The sequence below is a fragment of the Rhinopithecus bieti genome, unplaced genomic scaffold (genome assembly GCF_001698545.2).
Source record: "Rhinopithecus bieti isolate Rb0 unplaced genomic scaffold, ASM169854v2 scaffold_32092, whole genome shotgun sequence".
NCBI lineage: Eukaryota > Metazoa > Chordata > Mammalia > Primates > Cercopithecidae > Rhinopithecus > Rhinopithecus bieti.
Window position 1 is genome coordinate 961,895 of NW_016813944.1, and position 22,804 is coordinate 984,698.

Consider the following 22,804-nt stretch of genomic DNA (forward strand, 5'->3'; position numbering starts at 1 on the left):
CTTGAGCCACCGCACCCGGCTAGCTAAAATTATTTTTAACAAATATTCTGATGATGTTACTCTGATGAAAAGTTAATAAGGAACCCAAGCAAATGCTTTACTTAGTCTTTTTTTTTTTGAGATGGAGTTTCACTCTTGTTGCCCAGGCTGGAGTGCAAAGGTGTGATCTCAGCTCACCGCAACCTCTGCCTCCCAGGTTCAAGCGATTCTCTTGCCCCAGCCTCCCTAGTAGCTGGGATTATAGGCATGCACCACCACGTTCGGCTAATTTTGTATTTTTAGTAGAGACGGGATTTCTCCATATTGGTCAGGCTAGTCTTGAACTCCCGACCTCAGGTGATCTGCCCGCCTCAGTCTCCCAAAGTGCTGAGATTACAGGCGTGAGCCACAGCGCCCGGCCACTACTTAGTCTTTATAGTACATCCTTTTAAAAGATAACATTGGTTATTCCTAAAAATATATAATAAATGACAATCTTTCCCTTCGAAGACTTTACAAGGCAGGCATAAAATCTAAGCACATGAGAGTTGGAATATAATTATCATCATAACTCAGTTGGATATATATTATAAATAAATATATAAGACAAAAAAGCACCTCTGGAAAAACAGTATAAATCTAAGTTTAAATGAATAAATACTGAGTAGGTTCACAAGAATGAAAGAGTAAAAATCTGGTAGAATGAATGAGAGAAGTCTTTTGGGAGAAGGCAAGTTTTAACTAGGTTTAGAAATTACAAATTTTCTGAGAAACAGAATGATCTAAGGCAAAAAGGAGGTTACCAAAAGTTTTTCTGAGAAACAGCAATATGACTACTTTTCTGTATAACTGGAGGGTTGAGGAAGATCAGGTCAATGAAGATTCTTAAGAAAACAGCCTGAAGAGTTTTATCAACTATGACAACGTATCACCAAAAACTCTCAAAATGAAATATGATTAAAGCTTTAATTATAAATTCACATGATTTTAACTTTTTTGCACCACACTATCAGACAACAAATGAAATTAATATGTTTCAGTATAAGCACAAACTTAAACAACTGTAGTGCTTAAGGAGTTTCTAATTTAGTTATTCTTGGCATGGTTACATAGAGCATCTCAAAACCTAAATTCTGGTAATGTCAATATGCCCATCATTCAGAATCTGTCATACTTGAAAGCAACACCCTCTTCCCTAAAAGAAGCATCTGTTTATCCTTATGTTCCTTCAAATCTGTGGCAGGAAAAGCAAGTATAGTTTTATGTATACAACTCTGAACTGCTTAATGTTAAGCTATGGAATACTGTCAGTAAATATTATGGCAAAGTTGCTCATGGACAATTAAACACTTAAGACGTTTTAGGCTTTGGAAAACTGCAACTAGTTTTATCAATCTCTAAACTCAATTTATAATCCTTAGGCCCTAATGTCCACGCTAAATGAATCTTCCAGGCAGATGTCAAAAATCAAAGTATCTACTCATCATACATTTTCCCCCCAATCAACTCTCCTACTTGACTTCCCTACTGCTGTGCATACTGTCAGAGAGCCAGGCTTAGATGCTCACTAGATTAGCAGTTGCAAGATGTGAGTTCTAATTTGGCTTTTCCACGAATTTGTTGTGCAACTCTGGACAAGACAAATAGTTTCTAAGCCTTTGGTTCACTTTGAGTTTTCTATAAAATTAGGAAGTTAAACTAGATGAACATTAACATACCTTCTAGCAATAAAATTTCATGATTCTTCCCCTGTCCTTTAGTCCAATATTATGAAGTTCGGCCCATTTTTTCCTATATAGATTTTTTATATGCATTTTTATTCTCTATTTCCATTACTATAATATGATTGTAGGTCTTTATGAACCAGTTTCCTTACTCATCCTTCCAGGATCTCTACCTTCTAATTTATCCTAAATGTGCCAAAAATCTTATATTCTTTTTTTCCTTCTACTCTTTTCTTAACCTTGAACTTTTACACTATTCACTCCATGACCTATTATCATTATCAGCTGTAAAAGATGTTTTCATTTGTTTATTTTTATTTTTTGCTTATTCCCAATCCCTTTCTCATTCTCCTCCATTTCATAAGTTCACATAAAAATGTGATATATCCTCAGATATACACATTTACTGGTAAAACATATATTGTTATTACAAGCATGTGTTTTATGCTATAGATTCATATATTTTACTTTTTAAATATAAACATTGTTTTCTAGTTCTACCCATGTTGCTGTAACTACATCTTTTCATGTAAATATGTGTTTCTAAATGATGCACAGTATTTCACAGGATGTAATTACCACGTTACTGCTCATTCCCTTAGTCACAGATACCTAGGTTGTCTTCAATTCTCTACTTCCACAAATAGCCTCATTCCACAGAGACAATCATTAACTTGAAGTAAGGATCACGTTTTTTACTTGCATTTTCCTGATCGCTGTAACTTTTGAAATGCTTATTCATATCCTTTGCCTAATTTTTGATGAGTTAATTATTCTTACTGATACTTAATCAGTTAATGTGTCCTTAACACTAATCTGTTGTCAGTTACAATACATGCACTGTAAATGTCTTCTCACAGACTATGAGTTGTCTTTTCATTTGACTCATATTATTTTTGTAACAGAAGCCTAATCTTTTAACATATTTAAGTAAAGAAATCTTTTCCTTTTTGCCTTGTATTTAAATCTTTTGCTTTTTTCATGACAGGCTAATTTTAATTTTTGTAGAGATGGGGTTTCACCATGTTGGCCAGGCTGGTCTCAAAATCCTGACCTTAGGTGATCTGTCTGCCTCAGCCTCCCAAAGTGCTGGGATTACAGGCATAAGCCACTGTGCCCAGTCTAAATCTTGATTAAGAAGTATTTCTCTAAGGAGAGGAAGCACAGCAAGATGGCTGAAGAGAACTCTCCAACAACTGTTCCCCTGCAAAAATACCAAATTGAATGACCACTCACATAAGAAAGCATCCTCATAAGAACCAAAAAATCATGTGAGTGATCACAATACCTGGTTTGAACATAATATCAAGGAAAGAGGTACCGATGAGTGTAGGAAAGACAGTTTTTCATTACCTATACAAACTGCCCACAACCCCAAGCAGTGCAGAGTGGACAGATAATTTGTGTGCTAGAGAGAGGGACAGTGAAGCAAGTGCTGAACTTTGCATTAGAACTCAGTGCTGTCCTGTCACAGCAGAACACAACACAGGCTAGAATTCCACCAGCACCCATGGAGGGAGCATTTAGACCAGCCCCAAACCAGAGGGGAATTCACCGTCCCAGTGGGAGGAAACCAAGTCTCTACTGCCTTCACTACCACTGACTAAAGTAGCCTGGGCCTGGAATAAATTTAAGTGGTAGTCAGGCCACAAGGACTGCAGTCCTAAGGCAAGCCCTGGTGCTGCACTGGTCTCAGAGGCAGTGCACTTAGGGTACAACCCAGTGTGACCAGCAGTGGCAGTCAAGGGATTGCCTGTGTCATCCCTTCCCAAACTCCAGGCAGTACTGCTCCAAAGAGACTCTTTCTACGTGGGGAAAGGGGAAGGAAGAGTATAGAGGACTGTGTCTTGCAACTTGAGTACCAGCTCAGCCACAGTAAAAGCACCAAGCAGATTTCTGAAGTCCCAGATTCTAGATTTTTGCACCTGAATGGGTTTCTAGACTCACTCTGTGCTAGAAGAGAATCCACTCCTCTAATGGGATGCACCCCATCCCGGCAGAATTCACCCCCTGCTAACTGAAGTGGTCCTGGGCCTTGAATAAACATCAGGCAGTGGTGGCTGCAGGCCTTGAGTTAGCCCCAGTACTGTACTGGTCTACAGGGTTTCAGGTGTGACTCTGTGTAGTGCTAGCTGTGGAAGCCATGAGAATGGCCACGTCACCTCTCCCCAACTCCAGACAGCACAGTGCACAGCGAGACTCCTTCTGATTGTGGAAGGAGTAAGAGACTTTGCCTGGTTACCCAGGGAATTATCCATCATCTTACCAAAGTCTAGCAAGTCTGTGTATACAGGAGGATCTAAGAGAACCAGCATTCATGGTTCTGAAATGGCTTCTGCAATGTTCTGAAATGGCTGCAATAATTGCAGGCTTAGGTTACAACACTCAATTTGTTTTAGATTTGTGGAAAGCCCACTCAAGAAGGAAGAATACAAACAAGCCAAGACTGCAAAAATTACAATAAATGCCTAACTCTTCATTGCTCAGATACCAATGAGCCTCCACAAGCACAAAGAACATTCAGGAAAAGCATGACCTTACCAGATGAACTAAATAAGGCACCAGTGTAACCAATCCTAGAGTGATAGAAATATGTGACCTTACACACAAGGAATTCAAAGTATTAACTGCTGTTTTGGGGAAGCTCAACAAGTTTCAAGATAACAGAAGGAATTCAGAATCCCATCAGAAATTTGACAGAGACTGAAATAATTTTTTAAAAGTCATGTAGAAATTGTGGAGTTGAAAAATTCAGTTGAAAAACTGACAAATGCATCACTCTCTCAAAAGCAGAACTGAACAACTAGAAGAATCCATGAGCTTGAAGACAGGCTATATGAAAATACACACTCAGAGGAGAAAAAAAGAATGAAACATGCCTACAAGATCTTTAAATCAGTCTTAAAGGGGCAAATCTAAGAGTTACTGGTCTTAAAGAGGATGTACTAAGAGAGATGATGTAGAAAGTTTATTCAAAGACATAATAACAGAGAACTTTCCAAACCCAAAGAAAGATATGAATATCCAGGTACAAGAAGGTCAAAGAACACCAAGCAGATTCAAACCAAATAAGACTACTTCTGGACATATAATAATCAAAGTCTCAAAGGTCAAGGATAAAGGATCTTAAAAGCAGCAAGAGAAGAGAAGCAAATAATATGTAAAAGAAAAACTGTCCTTCAAACATAGAGGAGAAATTAAAACTTTCACAGAAAAAAAAAAAAGCTTATGGAATTTGTCAGCACCAAAACTGTCTTACAAGAAATGTTAAAGGGAGTTCTTCAATCCAAAAGAAAAGGATGTTCATTAGTAACAAGATATTATCTGAAGATATAAAACTCACTGGCAATAGTAAGTACACAGACAAATACAGAATTGTCTAACTGTGGTTAGACACCTTTAATTCTAATTGTGGTGTATAAACCACTAATATCTTTCGTCAGAAGACTAGAAGACAGACTTACCAAAAATGATAAATACTACAACTTTTGAAGAGATAGACAACATAAAATATATGTAAATAGAGACAACAAATCAAAAAGCAGTGGAGATGAAGTTAAAGTGTGGAGTTTTAAATGCTCTTTGCTTATTTTTCTTTATAATCAGAGTTAAGTTGTCATCAGTTTAAAACAATTGGTTATAGTATTTGCAAGCCTCGTGGTAACCACAAAATAAAAACCTATAATAGATACAAAAAAATCTGAAAAGCCAAGAAATTAAAATCTACTACAAGAGAAAGTCACTTTTACACAAAGGAAGACAGAAAGGAAGGGAGGACCAACGATACCATCCCAGAAAAAAAGTAACAAAATGGCAGTAGTGAGTCCTTACGTATCACTAATAACACTAAATGTAACTGGACTAAATTCTCAAATAAAAAAAGAGTAGCTGAATTGAAAAAAAATAAGACCTAATCATATGCTGCCTACAAGAAACTCATTTCATCTATAAAGACACCCAAAGACTGAAAATATAGGAAATATTTTCAATATTTCCATGCAAACAAAAACCCCAAAAGAGCAAGAGTAGCTATACTTATACCAGATAAAATAGATTTCAAGACAAAAATTGTAAAGAGAGTCAAAAATGTTATTATATAATGATAAAGGGGTCAATCCCACAAGAGGATATAAGAATTGTAAATATATATGTACTCAATGCTGGAACATCCACATATATAAAGCAAATATTAGAACTAAATATAAAGTTAGACACCAATAAAATAATAGCTGAGAACTTCAACACCCCTCTTTCAGAACTGGACAGATAATCTACATAGAATATCAACAAAGAAACATTAGATTCAATTTGTACTATAGACTATATTGACCTAATAAACATTTACGGAGTATTTCATCCAATAGGTGAAAAATACATGTTCTTCTTCTCAGTACATGAAACAGTCTCAGGGACAGAACATATATTAGGCCATAAAACAAGTCCCCAAAATTCAAACAAACTGAAATTATATGAAGTATCTTTTCTGACTACAAAGGAATAAAACTAAAATTCAGTAACAAGAAGAGCCTGAAAACAACACAAACACAGGAAATTAAACAATATGCTCCTGAATGACCATTGGGTCAATTAACCAATTTAGAAGGAAATTTAAATATTTGTTAAACAAATAAAAATAGAAGCAATATATCACAACCTACAGATACAGCAAAAGCAGTACTAAAAGTGAAGTTTATAGTAATAGACACCTCCATCAAAAGTAGAAAACTTCAAATAAACAACCTAAGGATATTTCTTAAACAACTGGAAAAGCAAGAGAAAACCAAACTTAACATTAGTATAAGAAATAATAAAGAGCAGAGCAGAAATAAATAAAATTCAGACTAAAAAATACAAAAGATAAACAAAAAAAAGTTTTTTTTAAAGACAAACAAAATCAACAAAGCTTTAGCCAATCTGATAAAAAAAAATACGGAAGACTCAGGTAAATAAAATGAGATGAAGAAGGAGATATTACAACTGAAACCACAAAAATTCAAAATATCATTAGAAACTATTATGAAAAACAATATGCCAATAAATTAGAAAATCTAGAAGAAATGAATAAATTCCTAGAAACAGCTGACCTACCAAGATTTAACCATGAAGAAATACAAAACTTGAACAGACCAATAACAAATAAAGAGATAGAAGCGGCAATAAAAAAATATCCCATCAAAGAAAAGACTGGGACTTGATGGCTTCATTGCTGGATTCTATTGAACATTTAAAGAAGAACTAATACCAATCCTACTCTAACTATTCCAAAAAATTGTGAAAGGAATACTTCCAAACTTATTCTATGAAGTCAATATCACCCTGATACCAAAACCAGACAAAGACACAGCAAAATAAGGAAAGCTATACGCCAACATCTCTGATGAACACAGATGCAAAAATCCTCAACAAAATATTAGGAAACTCAATTCAACAACACATTAAAGAGATCATTCTTCATGATCAAGTGGGATTCATCCCAGGGATGCATGGATGGTTCAATATGTGAAAATCAATAAATGTGATATATCAACAGAACAAAAGACAAAAACCATATGATAATTTCAATTGATGCTAAAAAAGTATTTGATAAAATTCAACATCGCTTTGTGATAAAAACTCTAAAGAAAACCTGGGTATAAGAGAAACATGTCTCAACACAGTCAAAGTCATATATGACAAACCCACAGCTACTGAATGGGGAAAATTGAATGGGGAAAACTACTGAAAAGCTACTGAATGGGGAAAAAACCCACAGCTACTGAATGGGGAAAAACTGAATGGGGAAAAACTGAAAGCCTTTCTGCTAATATCTGGAATAAGACAAGGATACCTACTTTCACCACTGTTATTCAACACAGTGTAAGGAGTCCTAGACAAAATCGTTAGACAAGAGAAGGAAATAAAGGGCACCCAAATTGGAAAGGAAGAAGTCAAATTATCCGTATTCACAGATGACATGATCCTATATTTAGAAAAACCTAAAGATTCAATCAGAAAAACTATTAGATTGGATAAATTAAGTAAAGTTGCCACATACAAGATCAACAAACAAAAATCAGTATTATTTCTATATGCCAACTGAACAATCTGAATAAAAAAAAAAAAAACCAAGAAATTTACAATAGCTACAAATAAAACAAAATACTCAGGAACAAATAACCAAAGAAGTAAAAGAACCCTAAAAGAAAACTATTAAACTTTGATGAAAGAAATTGAAGATGACACAAAACAATGGAAAGAAATTCCATGTTCATGAATCGGAAGAATTAATATTGTTAAAGTATCCATAGTACCCAAAGCAATCAAATCTATAGATTAAATGCAATCAAAATATCAATGATATTCTTTACAGAAATAGAAAAAAATCCTAAAATTTAAAGGGAACCAAAAACGACACAGAATAGATAAAGCAATCCTGAGCAAAGAGAACAAAGCTAGAGTCATCACATTAACTGACTTCAAATTACACTACAAACTTACAGTAACCAAAACAGAATGGTACTGGCATAAAAACAGACACATAGATGAATTGAACAGACAGAGAACCCAGAAATAAATCAATGCATTTACAGTCAATGCATTTTCAACCCCTATTTCTCGCCATAAACTAAAATCAAATCAAAATGTATCAAAGACTAAATCTAAGACCTGAAACTATGAAACTACTAGAAGAAAACGTCGGGGAAACACTCCAGACATTCATATGGGTAAAGATTTCTTGAGGAGGACTTCAAAAGTACAGGCTACCAAAGCAAAAATGTACATATGGGATCATTATCAAGCTAAAAAGCTTCTGGGCAGCAAAGGAAACAATAAGTAAATGAAAAAACTCACAGAATGGAAGAAAATATTTGTAAACTACCCACTGGACAAGGGATTAATAACCAGAATTGGAATATGTAAAGAGCTAAAACAACTCAAGAGGAAGAAAAAGAACAAATAATGGGCAAAATATCCGAATAGTCATTTCTCAAAAGAAGACATACAAATGGACAATATGTATACGAAGAAATGCTCAAATGATTTGTGGGTTCCCCATTCGTGGGTTCAACCAATTGCAGATTGAAAATATTTTTAAAACAATAAAAATAATCAAAATCAGATTACTTAAAGTATATGGGAAGATGTGCATAGGTTATATATAAATACTATGTCATTTTATATAAGGGACTTGAACATCTGTGTATTTAGAGGTCTGACTGTGTAGCACAGGTATCTCCTAATAATCTTGGTTTCAGTTTCTTCCCATCCTAACCGATCATACACACAAGAAGATATTGACAGAAGCTTAACAAAAGGAAGGAAAAAAAAACACCCATAGGGAAAATTACAGCATCATCAGCTCCCTTGAAGAAAAATAATTAACAATGAAATAATGAAACTCATTTTTGAAAATACCTAAGTTTTTTTCGGAGTTGTTCGATCATCTCACTTTGTTCAGTTACTGTTTTCAGAAACTGTTGGTTAGTCTGCCACAAGAAAAATAAAAGTATCAGTATTAGAATATTTAATAACCGTATCTTAAAGATGACACATCAGACATACAAGTAGAAAAAAAAATTTAGTGAGATTTATGATAATGATTAGATTTTTTGAGGGTAAAATGTAACCTTTCCTTGCCTTTACTACTTCATTGGATACCTGCTTAACTTGAAACTACCTACACCTGCATTCCTGTCTTATGGCTTTCTTTGGCTATCTCATCTATCCAACTGTGCATAAATCTATAAGTGTTACAGAACTAATGTTCCACCCTGTTCTGAGCAGCCTGACATGTCTGAAGGGAACTGGCATATAAAAAACCCAAACTCCCTTCTTGCATGGGTGAAGTAACTCTGAGGCTTGTGTTCCACACTGTCTTTCAGAATTCATTAAGTTTTAGTTACTCACAGTGTTAACTTCCTTAATTTTAAAAAGCCTTTTATTGACTGTCTTCTCTTCTCTTTGGTACCACTTCCCCACCTTCTTACTGGTGCTCCCTGGCATTACTTACTAAATAAATGACATATTTTGGAACTTTTTCCTGAAGGTCAACTTCTGGAGAAATCCACAGCAAGATATGAAGTAGTCTTCTAAATGTAGAACAACTTTTCCTAAAGGAATTGATTTTCTCCCATAACTGCTGGTTTTATCCATGATGATACAAATTCCTTATCCCTTTTCTTTATATATTATGGTTTCTCCTGATTGATCTTAATAGTTTTGATTTAATCCTGTCCCAACATATCATGCTTACATTTCTCCAACTAAAGTCCCTGAGATAGCTTTCACTGTGCTTCTCTCATGCTCTATTTGAGCTCATTGACTTCATATTTTTAACATACTATTGTATCTCATTGTGGTTTTGATTTGCATTTCTCTGATGGCCAGTGATGATGAGATGGGAGCATGTTTTTCATGTGGTCTGTTGGCTGTATTGAAATTGTCTCCTTTTTGAAAATATTCTGTTTCATATCCCTGTTGGGGCCCAACTTGTTGGATGGGTTGTTTTTTTTTGTAAATTTGTTTGAGTTTCTTTGATAGGGTTCTGGATTAGTTTTGGCTTTTGTCTGGAGATGGAGTAGGATTTGGCCAGAAAAATTTTTCTTCCCTTCTGGTAGGTTGGCCTGTTTCACTTCTTGATGTATTTTTCTTTTGCTGTGCAGAAGCTTCTTAGTTTTAATTAGGATCCCATTTGTCAATTTTTGGGGCTTTGTTTTGCCGTTGGCTTTGGTGGTTTAAGACCATGGGGGAAAGTTTCTTTGGCCCCATGCCCCTTTATGTTCCTGTTTAGGAAAAATGGAAAGATCATTAAAAGTTCAGTGAAACCAACAGTGCTGTAGAGGATTGTGGGAGAAAATAGGGAACACTTTTACAACTGTTGGTGGGATTGTTAAAACTAGTTCAACCCATTTATGGGGAAAAAACCAGGTATTGGCGATTCCCTTTCCAGGGAAAGTACCATTTTGACCCAGGCCATTTTTCCATTACTGGGGTATATACCCAAAAGGATTTATTTAAATCATGGCTGCTTATTAAAGGGGATACCATGCACCATGTATTTGTTTATTGGTGGGGGCACTATTCACAAATACTAAGGACCTTGGGAATTCAAACCCAAATGTTTCCCCATTTCAGGGGTGGACAGAACACTGGGGATTAAGAAAATGTGGCACATTATACCCACCATGGAAATTAACTATGGCAGGGCCATAAAAAAGATGAGTTTGGTGTCTTTTTTTGTATGTTGTGAACATGGGATACAAGGCTGGAAAACCATCATTTTCTCCATGGGCACTTATCGCCGCAAAGAAACAGGAAAAACCCAAACGAACCGCATGTTTCTCCCACGTCATAGGTGAGAATGGAACAATTAGATTCCACGTTGGGAACTCGGGGGGAAGGGGGAACTCCCCCACACCACCGGCTAATTTTCAACGGGGAGGGTAGGAGGGGGATGCATTGGAGTTTATACCTTGATGTAAATGAGGAAGTTGATGGGCGCTGATGAGTTGGATGGGTGCACACACGGCAACATAGCACAAGTATACATTATGTTAACAACACCTGCACGTTATGCACATGTACCCTAGAACCTTAAAGTATAATAAAAATAATAATTAATTAAAAAAAAAAAAGAAACTGTGGTGTATATATACAATGGAATACTACTCAGCCATAAAAAGGAATGAACTAACAGCATTTGGAATGACTCGGATGAGACTGGAGACTATTATTCTAAGTAACTCAGGAATGGAAAGAGACTATTATTCTAAGTGAAGTAACTCAGGAATGGAAAACCAAACATTGTATGTTCCCACTGATATGTGGGAGCTAAGTCATGAGGATGCAAAGGCATAAGAATGATATAATGGACTCTGGAAACTTGAGGGAAAGAGTGGGAAGGAGTGAAGGATAAAAGACAACAAATATGGTGCAGTTTATACCACCTGAGTGATAGGTGCACCAGGATCTCACAAATCACCACCAAAGAACTACTCATGTAACCAAATACCACCTGTATCCCCAATAACTTATGGAAAAATAATAATTAAAAAGTAAAAAAATTAAAAAAAACAAAAAACAAAAAACAAACATACTATCGTATTTTCCTCTGCCCAGGATGTCCTCATTCTGTCTGCATTCATTCCTCAATACCATGTGTGTTTTACTCATTCTCAGGTAGAATTTACTGTTTCCTTTCTGCATTTTGATAAAACTTAATACATATCTTTACAATGCACATTATATTTAAATATTAAAGTGTAGGTATTCCTGATTAAAATATGAGCCTTTTTAAAGGATCAGCTTTTCCCAGAACTGCCAGTGCCTGGCACATGATTGAGTACATCACAGGCACAACTAGTGTTTTATCATATATACTGTCTTGGCAGTAGCGTAATTAATGCTTGTGTTTTTGACCATTTGGGAACACCTCAAAGACAGATTACATAGAGGACTTAACAGAAGAATAAGCTAAAATTCTGCATTTTAAGAATCTAGTGCTGGAAACCAAGGTCCTTAACTTGCTAGCAAGCCTAGTAAGAGCTCCACAACTGCATCTGAATATGGAATAGTTGTTCTATATTTATGACCATAAAGAAAATTATGTACTATAATTAAGAGACTCAAGAAGGTGTAGGGAAGCATCCTTTTCAACCATCATCTATTTAGCACCTTTTTCACTGATTATTTCATATGTCAGCCTGTTTTATGAAGGAGACACAGATTTTATGGTTGATGCATTTCTGCAACTTAGAGAACCTATAGTTTCATGCAAGATAGTTAGTATGCAATTAAATATTTTTGAGTAAATTATAGAGATGAGCAAATCTTAAAAAACATTTCAGTAAAGCAAACCTATGGGAAATGTGAAATTATAATATATCTACATCAAAATAAATAGAAATATGTACTTTTATGTACCATTCATGTCAGAGCATATCTGTTACATATTACTAATTTGCATTGGTAAAGACAGACATTTGTATCAATTTGTAGTAAGAATACTTACATGAGTTATACACTTCTAAAACATGTTTAAGTGTACGATACGTAATTGTTGACTACAGGTACAACACTGCACAGATCTCTAGAGGTTATTCATCTTGTTTGACTGAAACTTCAAGTGTGTTGATTAGTAAGTCCCTATTTCTTTCCCCATAGGCCCTGGTAGTCACCATTCCAATCTGTTTCTGTAAATCTGTCTACTATAGATACTTCCATATAAGTAAAATCATACAGTGTTTATCTTTCTGTGACTGGCTTATTTCATTTAATGCTCTCAAAGTTTATTCATGTTATCACATATTGTATAATTTCCTTCTTTTTAAAGGCTGAATAGCATTCCACTGTCCATTTATACATTTTAATCCACTCCTCTTTGATGGACGTTTAGGTTGTTTTCATATCTTGGCTAATGTGAATATGCTGCAATAAGCACAGGAGTGCTAGCATCTCCTCAAGATCTTAATTTCAATACTTTGGGATAAATATTCAGAAAAGGGATTTCTGGATCATATGGTAGTTATATTTTTATTGTTTTGAGGAAACTCTATACTGTGTTCCACGGCAGATGTAACGTTTTGCAATCCCACCAAAAATGTTCAAGGTTTCCCGTTTTTCCACATCCTCTTCAACACGTGTTGTCTTTTTTGTTTGATAATAATCCGTCTGACACGTGTGAGGTGATACTTCATTGTAGTTTTAGTATTTATGTTTCCCTAACGTTTAGTGATATCGAGCATTGGGCATTTCTTCACATACCTGTTGCCTTGGAAAAATATCTACTTAAGTATTTAGCTCATTTAAAAATCAAGTTATTAGGTTTTTTGTGTGTCTTTTTTTTTTTTTTTTTACTATTGAGTTATAGAAATTCCTTAAATACTTTGGAGATTATTCCCTTATTGGATATATGGTCTGCAAATATTTTGTCCCATTCCATTGGCTGCCTTTTCACTCTGCTGATTTCGTTTGCTGTGTAAAAACTTTTTGGTTTGATGTAGTCCCACTTGATTACTTTTTTCTTGCTGTCTGTACTTTTGATGCCATATCCATGAAATCACTGCCACGACCGATGCCATGGAGCTTTTCCCCTAGGTTTTCTTCTATGAACTTTATAGGTAAGAGGTGTTAGATTTAAGTCTTTAATCCATTTTGGGTTGATATTTGTGTGTTGTGTAAGATAAGGGTCCAAAATCATGTTGTGAATATGAAAATCTAGACTTCCCAACACTATTTTAAATTCAGTTATTGTGTTCTTTAGATCCATTTTTGTGCTACTTTTTAGTATTTTTTCTCTTTTGCAATTCTCACTTTGTTCATGCATTGTTCTTTTAACTGTGGTGAGCATCTTCAAGAGAATTATTTTTAATTCCCTATCAGGTAATTCATAACTTCTTTTCATTAGGATTGGTTTCTGGAGATTTATCTTATTTCTTTGTATGGAACATCTTTAGCTGGTTCTTCATTTTTCCTTGACTTTGCGCTTATGTCCATGCATTAGAGAAAGTGGGCACCTCTCCCAGTCTTCACGGATTAGCCTTATACAAGAGAAGACCCCCACCAATCAGCTGGCCAGAGATTCAGCAGGCCTCTACCAACTCTCTCCCTCCCCAGGGAGATGCTGGCAGCTGCTTGCTCTGTGATGAGCTGGGGGGTAGGGAACTATACCATGTATCAGCCCAATCTGCTATTTCTGTTCTTTCCTATGTGGCTAGACTGTGCTGGACCTATTAGAGCTTCGTGAGACAGATGCTATTTCTCTGGGCTGCTGCAGAGAAGCTGCAGTGCTGGATCAACTTCTGCCCTCCCTGGGGGGAAGCTGAGAACTGAATTTTCATCTACTTACTCTGTGCTGAGAAGAGCACAGGACCAATGCCATCTATCAGTCCAAATCAATGCCTCCATTCTCCCTTGGTTGGTCAAACTATGCTGGATCTGTGAGCTCCAAGACTGGCAGGATAGAGGCCAGTATTCTGGGGACCACCCTCAGAAAATTTGGGGTGATGAATGCACATACCTAATCCCTTCCCTCCCCTGGGTGAAGCTGGGAGCTAAGGGGTCTCTTTTTTGATCACATGGCACGGCACTGGGGACAGGGTGTCTACCAAGAGAGGGTCTCAAATCTCCCTGCTAGCTTTGGTGAGTCTGGTTTTCCAATCCCCTAGGAGGTGAGAACATTTCCATTAGTTTCTGGTTTGTCGCAGAGGAAATTTGTCCATGAATTGTTGCTGAATTCGTGTATCTGTGGGGAGAAGGAGTGTCCAGGGTGTCCTACTCTGCCATGTTAGTTAAATTACATTGAAAGATAGTTTATTTACTCACTGCGTACTCATCAATTTATTCTACATCTATAAGAATCTATTCATTTAATGAGTTTATTCATGTAATCAGAAAATTTTTTGTTGGAAACTGCTTGATTTTTAAAGGGAACTTTTCTTCAAGTTTGATCTGGACTCAAACTTGCCCCTATAACTATGCTCTGAATGCTCTTTGAGATGTATAAGATCTTATCACTTTGCTTGCCCCCTTTATACTTATCAGTCTTCTTTGTTATTCATTATATACATTAAGAAAAAGTTAAATTTTAAAATTTCTTTCAACCACTTACTTTTATCTTAACCACCTATACAGTCTTTTCTATATTTTTATAAAACTCTCTTTTATCCATCATGCCATTTCTTTATCAGTTTTCTTGTATCCAGTTTATTCTTAGCTTCGACCTGGAACCAAGACTACTTCTGCCTTAGAAATTTTTAACATATTCCCTTGGAATATATACATCCTTTTCCCATTACTTTCTTTCATCAAAATCATAATAAAATAGGGGCTCTGCAGTATGACATATCAAAGAATGATATAATTCCAATTCTAGGAGACATATTGAAGAAGTAATGAATAATTATGATGCTAGGTTAAAGCACTAATTCCATGTAGAAATATATTAAATTAAAAAATGCCTTTCTTTATTACAGAAATCAGTAACCATTTTGTTCTGGAGTACTAGTATTTTAAAACTCTAAGAAGCATAATATATTATCAAAAACTGTATGTGATTAGACATTTCAAATGTTAAACAGAATAGGTACAGATTGGTTTAATAATTTTTTACACGGTTAAAAAAGAAAAATTTTTAAAGTAGAATAAAATTGGATACTTACTTTTCATGGCACAAATCCACTGTTATACAAAGACATTTTTATTAGGTACTAACAAGAATTAGCAGAGTAACTAGGCAAGAATGAAGAAGGGAAAGAGAGAGGAATTACCTGAAGTGTCATAATTCTATTACTCAACAGTGAGGTAAAAATAACATTCCAAGAAAGTAAAGAAAACAAAAGTGAGAGAATAAGAAGGTAAAGAACAGAATTGAGAAGATTAATTCTATTTATTTTAGGAAGAACTTATAGGGAAATTTAGGAGTATCATACCAACACATGGTCCTTGGTTTCCTAAAATTTTTTAGGAAATGGGCTATTAATTTATTAAACAATTACACTATTCTTATTAAATACCTGGCAGTATGTCAGATGAAATAAAAAAATATAAGCATGTGCTCTACTCTTGAGGAGCTCACTGTCTAGATTAGTCTAAGGAGACCTTACTAAGAATCCTAAGAGGATTTCCAGATTAAGATATATTTCAGAGAGATGTTAGATATCTAAAAGGTACTGTAAACTATGTCATGCTATTGAATAAGAAAGCAAAAGCAAAAGAAAAAAGAGTACTGCCTATCTAATTTCATGCAGTATGCTTTCTTGTTGTTGATTTATATTAACATGAATAAATATGATTATTTATAGGAACAATTTCTAGTTTATGTAAGTATACTTACCACTTCCATGTTCTCATTAGTAACATGAAGTTGCTGGGTCAGTTGTTGAAAATCAAAAAGCTGATCCTACAGTGGGAAGATAAGGGGAGTACATAAATAGCATTTTGTTGTTTATAACCCATATTTAAAATTAAACTAAAATCAAGTCTAAAATTATTATGCCTAAGTTTAGATAAAATTGGTAGTGTTTCTTCTTACTACTGTGTGAATTAGTAGTTGGAAAACTAAGAAATTTTTTAAATGATTAAAAAATTAAAGTGGCAATGCTGAAATAAATGTAGCTGTTTATGTCAAATAATTATTTCTAGAAATCAATTATTAAATATTATTTTAAAACTCGAAGAAATAGATCATAAAAAATTATAAGTGATTAGAAATCCTAAATGCTAGAGAGACCTTGTCCAATACTGGAATGTTGCTTTCAAACCTACTCAAAACCTATAATACAAACCATGGCACAGGAGTTACTGCCCATCCTTTTTAAAAAAATTCTCACGCCCCACATTTTAAAAATTGTTTGATTAGCTGTTATGATTCTATTAAATATTATTTGTACAGATGACACAAAGTTGGGAGAGGCTGTAAATATACTGAATGACAGAATTAAATATATAACCAGGGAAAAAAGAATGAAGTGTTATTTGTAAAGTCTCGTATAAGGACCCATCAAACTATACAGCTATAGTAAAAGAATGATATTATTCAGGTGAAAACAAAACAAAAACCCAACCTTGTGGGCTAGTTGACTGACCTATATGAGGAAACAGCAATCAAATAACTTAATATGAAAAATGTTTTTTAAATCTCAGAGGCAAAAGTCCAACAAATCAGATTGATTACACGTGAACTTTTTTTCAAGCCAGGGTATGTATAGAAAAATCATTTTGTAAACTGTAAAGCATCATGCAAGTATTTTTACAATTTCTTTAGGTAGACATTTCTAATTATAATTATAATAATAGGAATATTCATAAACCAGAATTTGAAAAGTCTGTAAATGAGAGCTGAAGAGAGGTATGAAAACCAAATTATTTAAAGAGCTGCCTCTCAAAATATATAGAAAAGAGGTCAGAATTAGAATTCCTCCACAGTGCTCAATGCACCTAGCAATAAACGAACCAACAGAAGAATAAAAGAGGTAGATTTCCCAACGGAATGAATGGTCTTGTGAGATAATGAGTTCTTGTCAATAGACGTGTAAAGCAAAAGCTAAAGCTACTTGTCCACTTTGAAAGAGTGTAGAATGATTCTTGCTTTGGATAGAAAAAAGTCTTTTAATAACCACTGAGATTGCTTCCTATTGTAAAATTATATTCTGATTAATTTATGGTAGATAAAGTTGACACCTATTTTAGTAACAGGTCACATTTAAGGGTATTAACATTTTGATTTTACATAGCGCTCTCACTGTATTTGAGCAGGTTTCTTCACTGGCTATAAAGTAATGAACAATTTTGTTTTGTTTTGTTTTAAAAGTCAGGTAGGAAATGAAGCAAATAAAACTTTGAAGGTTTATTTATACAAAATGTTAAAGCTGCTTTTGAGCACTAAATTGAGCTTTCATTGCTGACAACATTATAGAACCAAATGATCACTGTCCAGTTCTCTAATTATCTTACCTTTCAAGAGTGTAACCATCAAAGATCTATATATTATTAACATAAATAATAAAGTGATTAGAAATTCTAAATGCTATAGGGTAGAGTCTTAGGTGTTCCCCTCTAAAACAGTTTCTTCAGAGTGCAATTTCTTACCGATATACAAGAAAACAATGAAATCCAAGATTACCTTTTGTTTTTGACTTTCAAATACATGAATTTGGGCCTCAGTCATATGTTCCTGGTAAAGCTTGTGTAGTCTGTCCAACTCCTGAGAAACAGTCTGCCAGAGTTCCACAGCCTGAGTTTTCTCCTATTCAAAAAATTGGATAACTCATTAAATTATCAGCAGGCTATTTATTGTATAGTAAAATGGATCTTTTCTTTTATAGAATAAATTCTTATAAAGTCATAAAATAAAACAGAACTGTGTAAAGATGGTATTATAGTTATAATATTTTTGATATGAAGTTTTATTAATAATTTATTAGAAAGTAAACCTGAAGACATAAAGTTCCTTATTTTGAAATTGTGTTTTTACTCAGATTTAGCTAAAATTAAAATCCTTAACAGAGATGTAGACTTAAACCATGTTCTTTGTTCCACAAGAAAGTATAAGCTCTAGAAACTGATGAAGAAGAAAACTGTCCCCTGGTAAAGCACAATATTTTTTTCCTGATCATAGAAGTAATAAATTTTCATTGTGAAAATTAGGAAAATACAGAGAAAACAGGAGAAAATCAGAATCAGCTATAATTTTACTACCTGATGATAAACACTGCTAACATCTAGATACAGTCATCTTTTTAAATGTTGATGCATTCATGTTTATAAATGTGATGCTGGGAGAGAATTTTGTAATTATTTTAACAAAATTAGGGACCATATAGCGGGCTATTTTTACTTGCCATTTTATAATGAGAATTTTCTCAGGTCACTAACTATTGTTTGCACATAGTATTATCTAAGTGTGGTACAGAAACTCTTAGACTTTGAAAAGTTCTTGAAGTCAAATTTATCTTCAGAATAATATGTTAACACTATCTGCATTTTTACTCTCATCCTCTCACAAATGTACAGTGGAGTTTATTCTAGAGTTTATATGATGTGATGTCATCCTTGTTCTAAGGGCTAATGGACTGTGTGCTTATGCTCCTACTTTTTTTTTTTTAAGTCTCCGTTTTAATTTGTAATACAATAAATACTGATAGATACGTAACATACAAAAACGTAAGGCACCTTGGAGAACACTGAGGTATACCATGCACTCAGAAAACGAACAAATTGTACATTTTTACAAAGTAAGTGCGCTCATGTAACCAGCACCCAGTTCAAGAGAGAGAACATTATTACCATCACCTAGAAGCCAGGTGCCCCTCTTGTGATCTCTTCCAGTTACTATACTCTTCTCCTAAATAACTATTTCCTTGTGTTCCTAACACAATAGATTAGTTTTGTCTAAATTAAAAAAAAAAAAAAAAAAATGAAGGCAAATTAAAAATTTTAAAAGTGGTTTTAAAAATTGTAGGATAAACACAGAATCTGGAGCCAGAAGATAAGGTGTGGATCTCCTTAATTGCCTGGCCAAATGGTCCTGGAAAAATTCACTTCATTTTCTAAAGACTTAAGAATTTTCTTTTCAGTAAAGATGGTCGTAAAAATGCCTTCATACCTCCAAAATGTCCCACTGTTTCTCCAGACCTGTCTGATGACAAAATCACCTAGACTATAGTTATACAACCCCAGATCTTAAAGGACAGCATCATCAGCAACACCTCAGAACTGTTAGAGATGTAACTACTGAGCTCTATCTCGGAACTTCTCGAATCAGAAACTGGGGTGGTGGTGGGATGGGGAGGGCAGAGCAGAAATCCATGTTTCAAAAAAGTCCTCAAGTTAGTGTCTCGTACGTTATCTTTACATAATTTTTAAAAATGGTAGCTTATTATTGGGATAAACTACAATTTAACTGATTCCATGATTAAGATTTTTAACTATGTCCAAATGTTTCATTACAATAAATATTATAATGAATCAATATTTATTCAAAAATTTTTTATATTCAGTTCTTTAGAACAAATTCATAAAATCTATGGTGGTGTCATCAATCTAATTACTGCATCAAATAGTGCAAACCATTTCTAAGACTCTTCTTCCAAACTGACTTCTAGAAAGATTTTTACAAATCATACTGTAACAGAAAAAGTATTTTAAACTAAAAAATATTAAGCTAGATATGAGTACTGTGTTTATTGCTATTGGCTCCTAAAGCAATATATTATACTACACAGCACCTTTTGCACATTAATTTTAATTCTATTGGAGTCTGCTGTTCAGTAATGATAATAACGATATTGATAAAGTAAGCAATTCTATATTACATATGTGCTAGACATATAAGCCTAAATTTAATTTCTATTTACTCCTATGAAATCAATAGAAATCTGTTCCTAGTCTAGAACAAACAGCCATGTTTCATTCTTTCTTTCTTTCATCACATTTAAAAATTCTTTCCATTCATACATTAAAAAAAATTAGTGTAAGAAGGTACATGTTCCTCTATCAAGCTTAAGATAGCCTGGTCTGACGCGCTGACCTAAAGTAGTCAGCTTTCATAATGGTATAAATTTTAAGAACCAAATTTTCAGGAAATAAAAACTGAATTTTCAGGAGAATAAAAACTGAATTTTTCAGAAATTATCAATATCAAAATTGTAATTTAGAATTTGTAGCCCCCATTTATAAATGAGGAAACTGAGGCACAAGAGTTTTTTCTATGATCACACAGCTGAAAAGTAGAATGGGGATTTAAACCCATACAAGATATGAAACATCTGGGATGTAACACTGTAAATTAAAATAAAATTCCCTTATGAATAAAATTTACAAAAAATTACAGTTGAAAACAGGATATATTTAACATAGCTGCTCAAACGACCAGTGATGATGAGCTTTTTTTCATATGTTTGTTGAAAAAATGCTCATCATCACTACCCATCAGAGAAATGCAAATCAAAATGACCATGGAATACCATCTCACACCAGTTAGAATGGCAATCATTAAAAAGTCAGGAAACGACAGATGCTGGAGAGGATGTGGAGAAATAGGAACACTTTTACACTGTTGGTGGGAGTGTAAATTAGTTCAACCTTTGTGGAAGACAGTGTGGCAATTCCTCAAGGATATACCAGAAATTCCATTTGATCCAGCAATCCCATTACTGTGTATACACCCCCAAAATTATAAATTATTCTCTTATAAAGACACGTGCACATGTATGTTTATTGCAGCACTATTCACAACAGCAAAGACTTGGAACCAACCCAAATGTCCATCAATGATAGACTGGATAAAGAAAATGTGGCACATGTACACCATGGAATACTATGCAGCCATGAAAAAGGATGAGTTTATGTCCTTTGTAGGGACGTGGATGCAGCTGGAAACCATCATTCTCAGTAAACTAACACAGGAACAGAAAACCAAACACTGCATGTTCTGACTCATAACTGCGAGTTAAACAATGAGTACACAAGGACACAGGAAGGGGAACATCACACACCAGGGCCTGTTGTGGAGTGGGGGGCTAGGGGAGGGATAGCATTAGGAGAAATACCTAATGTAGATGATGGGTTGATGGGTGCAGCAAACCACCATGGCACGTGATATCTATATAACAAACCTGCATGTTCTGCACATGTATCCTACAACTTAAAGTATACTTAAAAAAAAAAAGAAAAGAAAAAAAGAAAGAAAATAATATTCTCATAAGAAAAAAATCATGTTAAAAGCTTTATGATTTAATTAAACACATTTTTAACAACCAGTGAGGGTATTTGGCAAGTATATTTATAACAGTGAGAGTATTTATTACAAGTTTTGCTACCTGTAACGATTCTTGTAAACTGTAGAAAATCATCATGTTACAATTTTATGATTTTGTTATCCATAAATAATGATTAACATGAATTTTTAAAAGGTATGTTAATTCAGAATATGATTTTTAAAAATACATGACACTCACTTCATTGGCTAGTTGCAATTGTTCTTGAAGGTTTCTGACTGTTTCATCATCTGCATATGTATCAGTTCCTATCTCTGTGCCAAGGGGAAAGGCCTCCAATTGTTTTTCAACAGCATCTTTTAATTCACTGTGCAACCTTTGAAACAAACAGATGACACGATAGTCTCAAGTCATTTTAGTAACAGTAATTACTGTTTCGAGGTCAATTAAATAAACATTTGGGTCAACAACAACTCTTTACACAAAACCATTTTTAAGTAGACTTCAAAGAAAAAATTAGAAGTGTTTAATTACCATTAAATACTGTGCTGTAAGAATAAAAAGATTATGTAACAATTTCAAATGCATTAAATCAATCACAATTAATTGAAGCATGATTCAGTTTGTCCTAGAGAGGATTTAAGTTTTCAAAATTTTTCAAAAATTTTTCAAAAGAGTAAAATTCAGGTATTATCCCTTATTAAATAATAAAACAAGCCATTCAGAAAAATTCTAAAATAGCTACGTATATCCAGTTAATTAAATGAAAATTACATATTAAATCTTGTAGAGTTGTTTGCTATTTTCTTCAGTGTGTTCACAAAACTCACTGGACTTCTTACTAACTCCAGTTAACAAGCAAAGAGAAGAAAATGGTCGCTGGCTATAAAACCAAGATATCAGAAA

The 22,804-nt window shown here is 34.2% G+C and overlaps 1 protein-coding gene across 1 annotated transcript in view; it reads right to left on the reverse strand.

Annotated features, from left to right (window-relative positions):
* Window positions 1–22,804, reverse strand: part of SCLT1 (sodium channel and clathrin linker 1) — a 221,063-nt gene that overhangs the window by 97,165 nt on the left and 101,094 nt on the right. The window contains exons 6-9 of the mRNA XM_017849118.1: window positions 22,139–22,274; window positions 18,304–18,426; window positions 16,516–16,581; window positions 9,099–9,169 (exon numbers count right to left, since the gene is read on the reverse strand). Coding sequence (XP_017704607.1) covers window positions 9,099–9,169; window positions 16,516–16,581; window positions 18,304–18,426; window positions 22,139–22,274 — 396 coding nt within the window. The remainder of the gene's footprint in view (window positions 1–9,098; window positions 9,170–16,515; window positions 16,582–18,303; window positions 18,427–22,138; window positions 22,275–22,804) is intronic.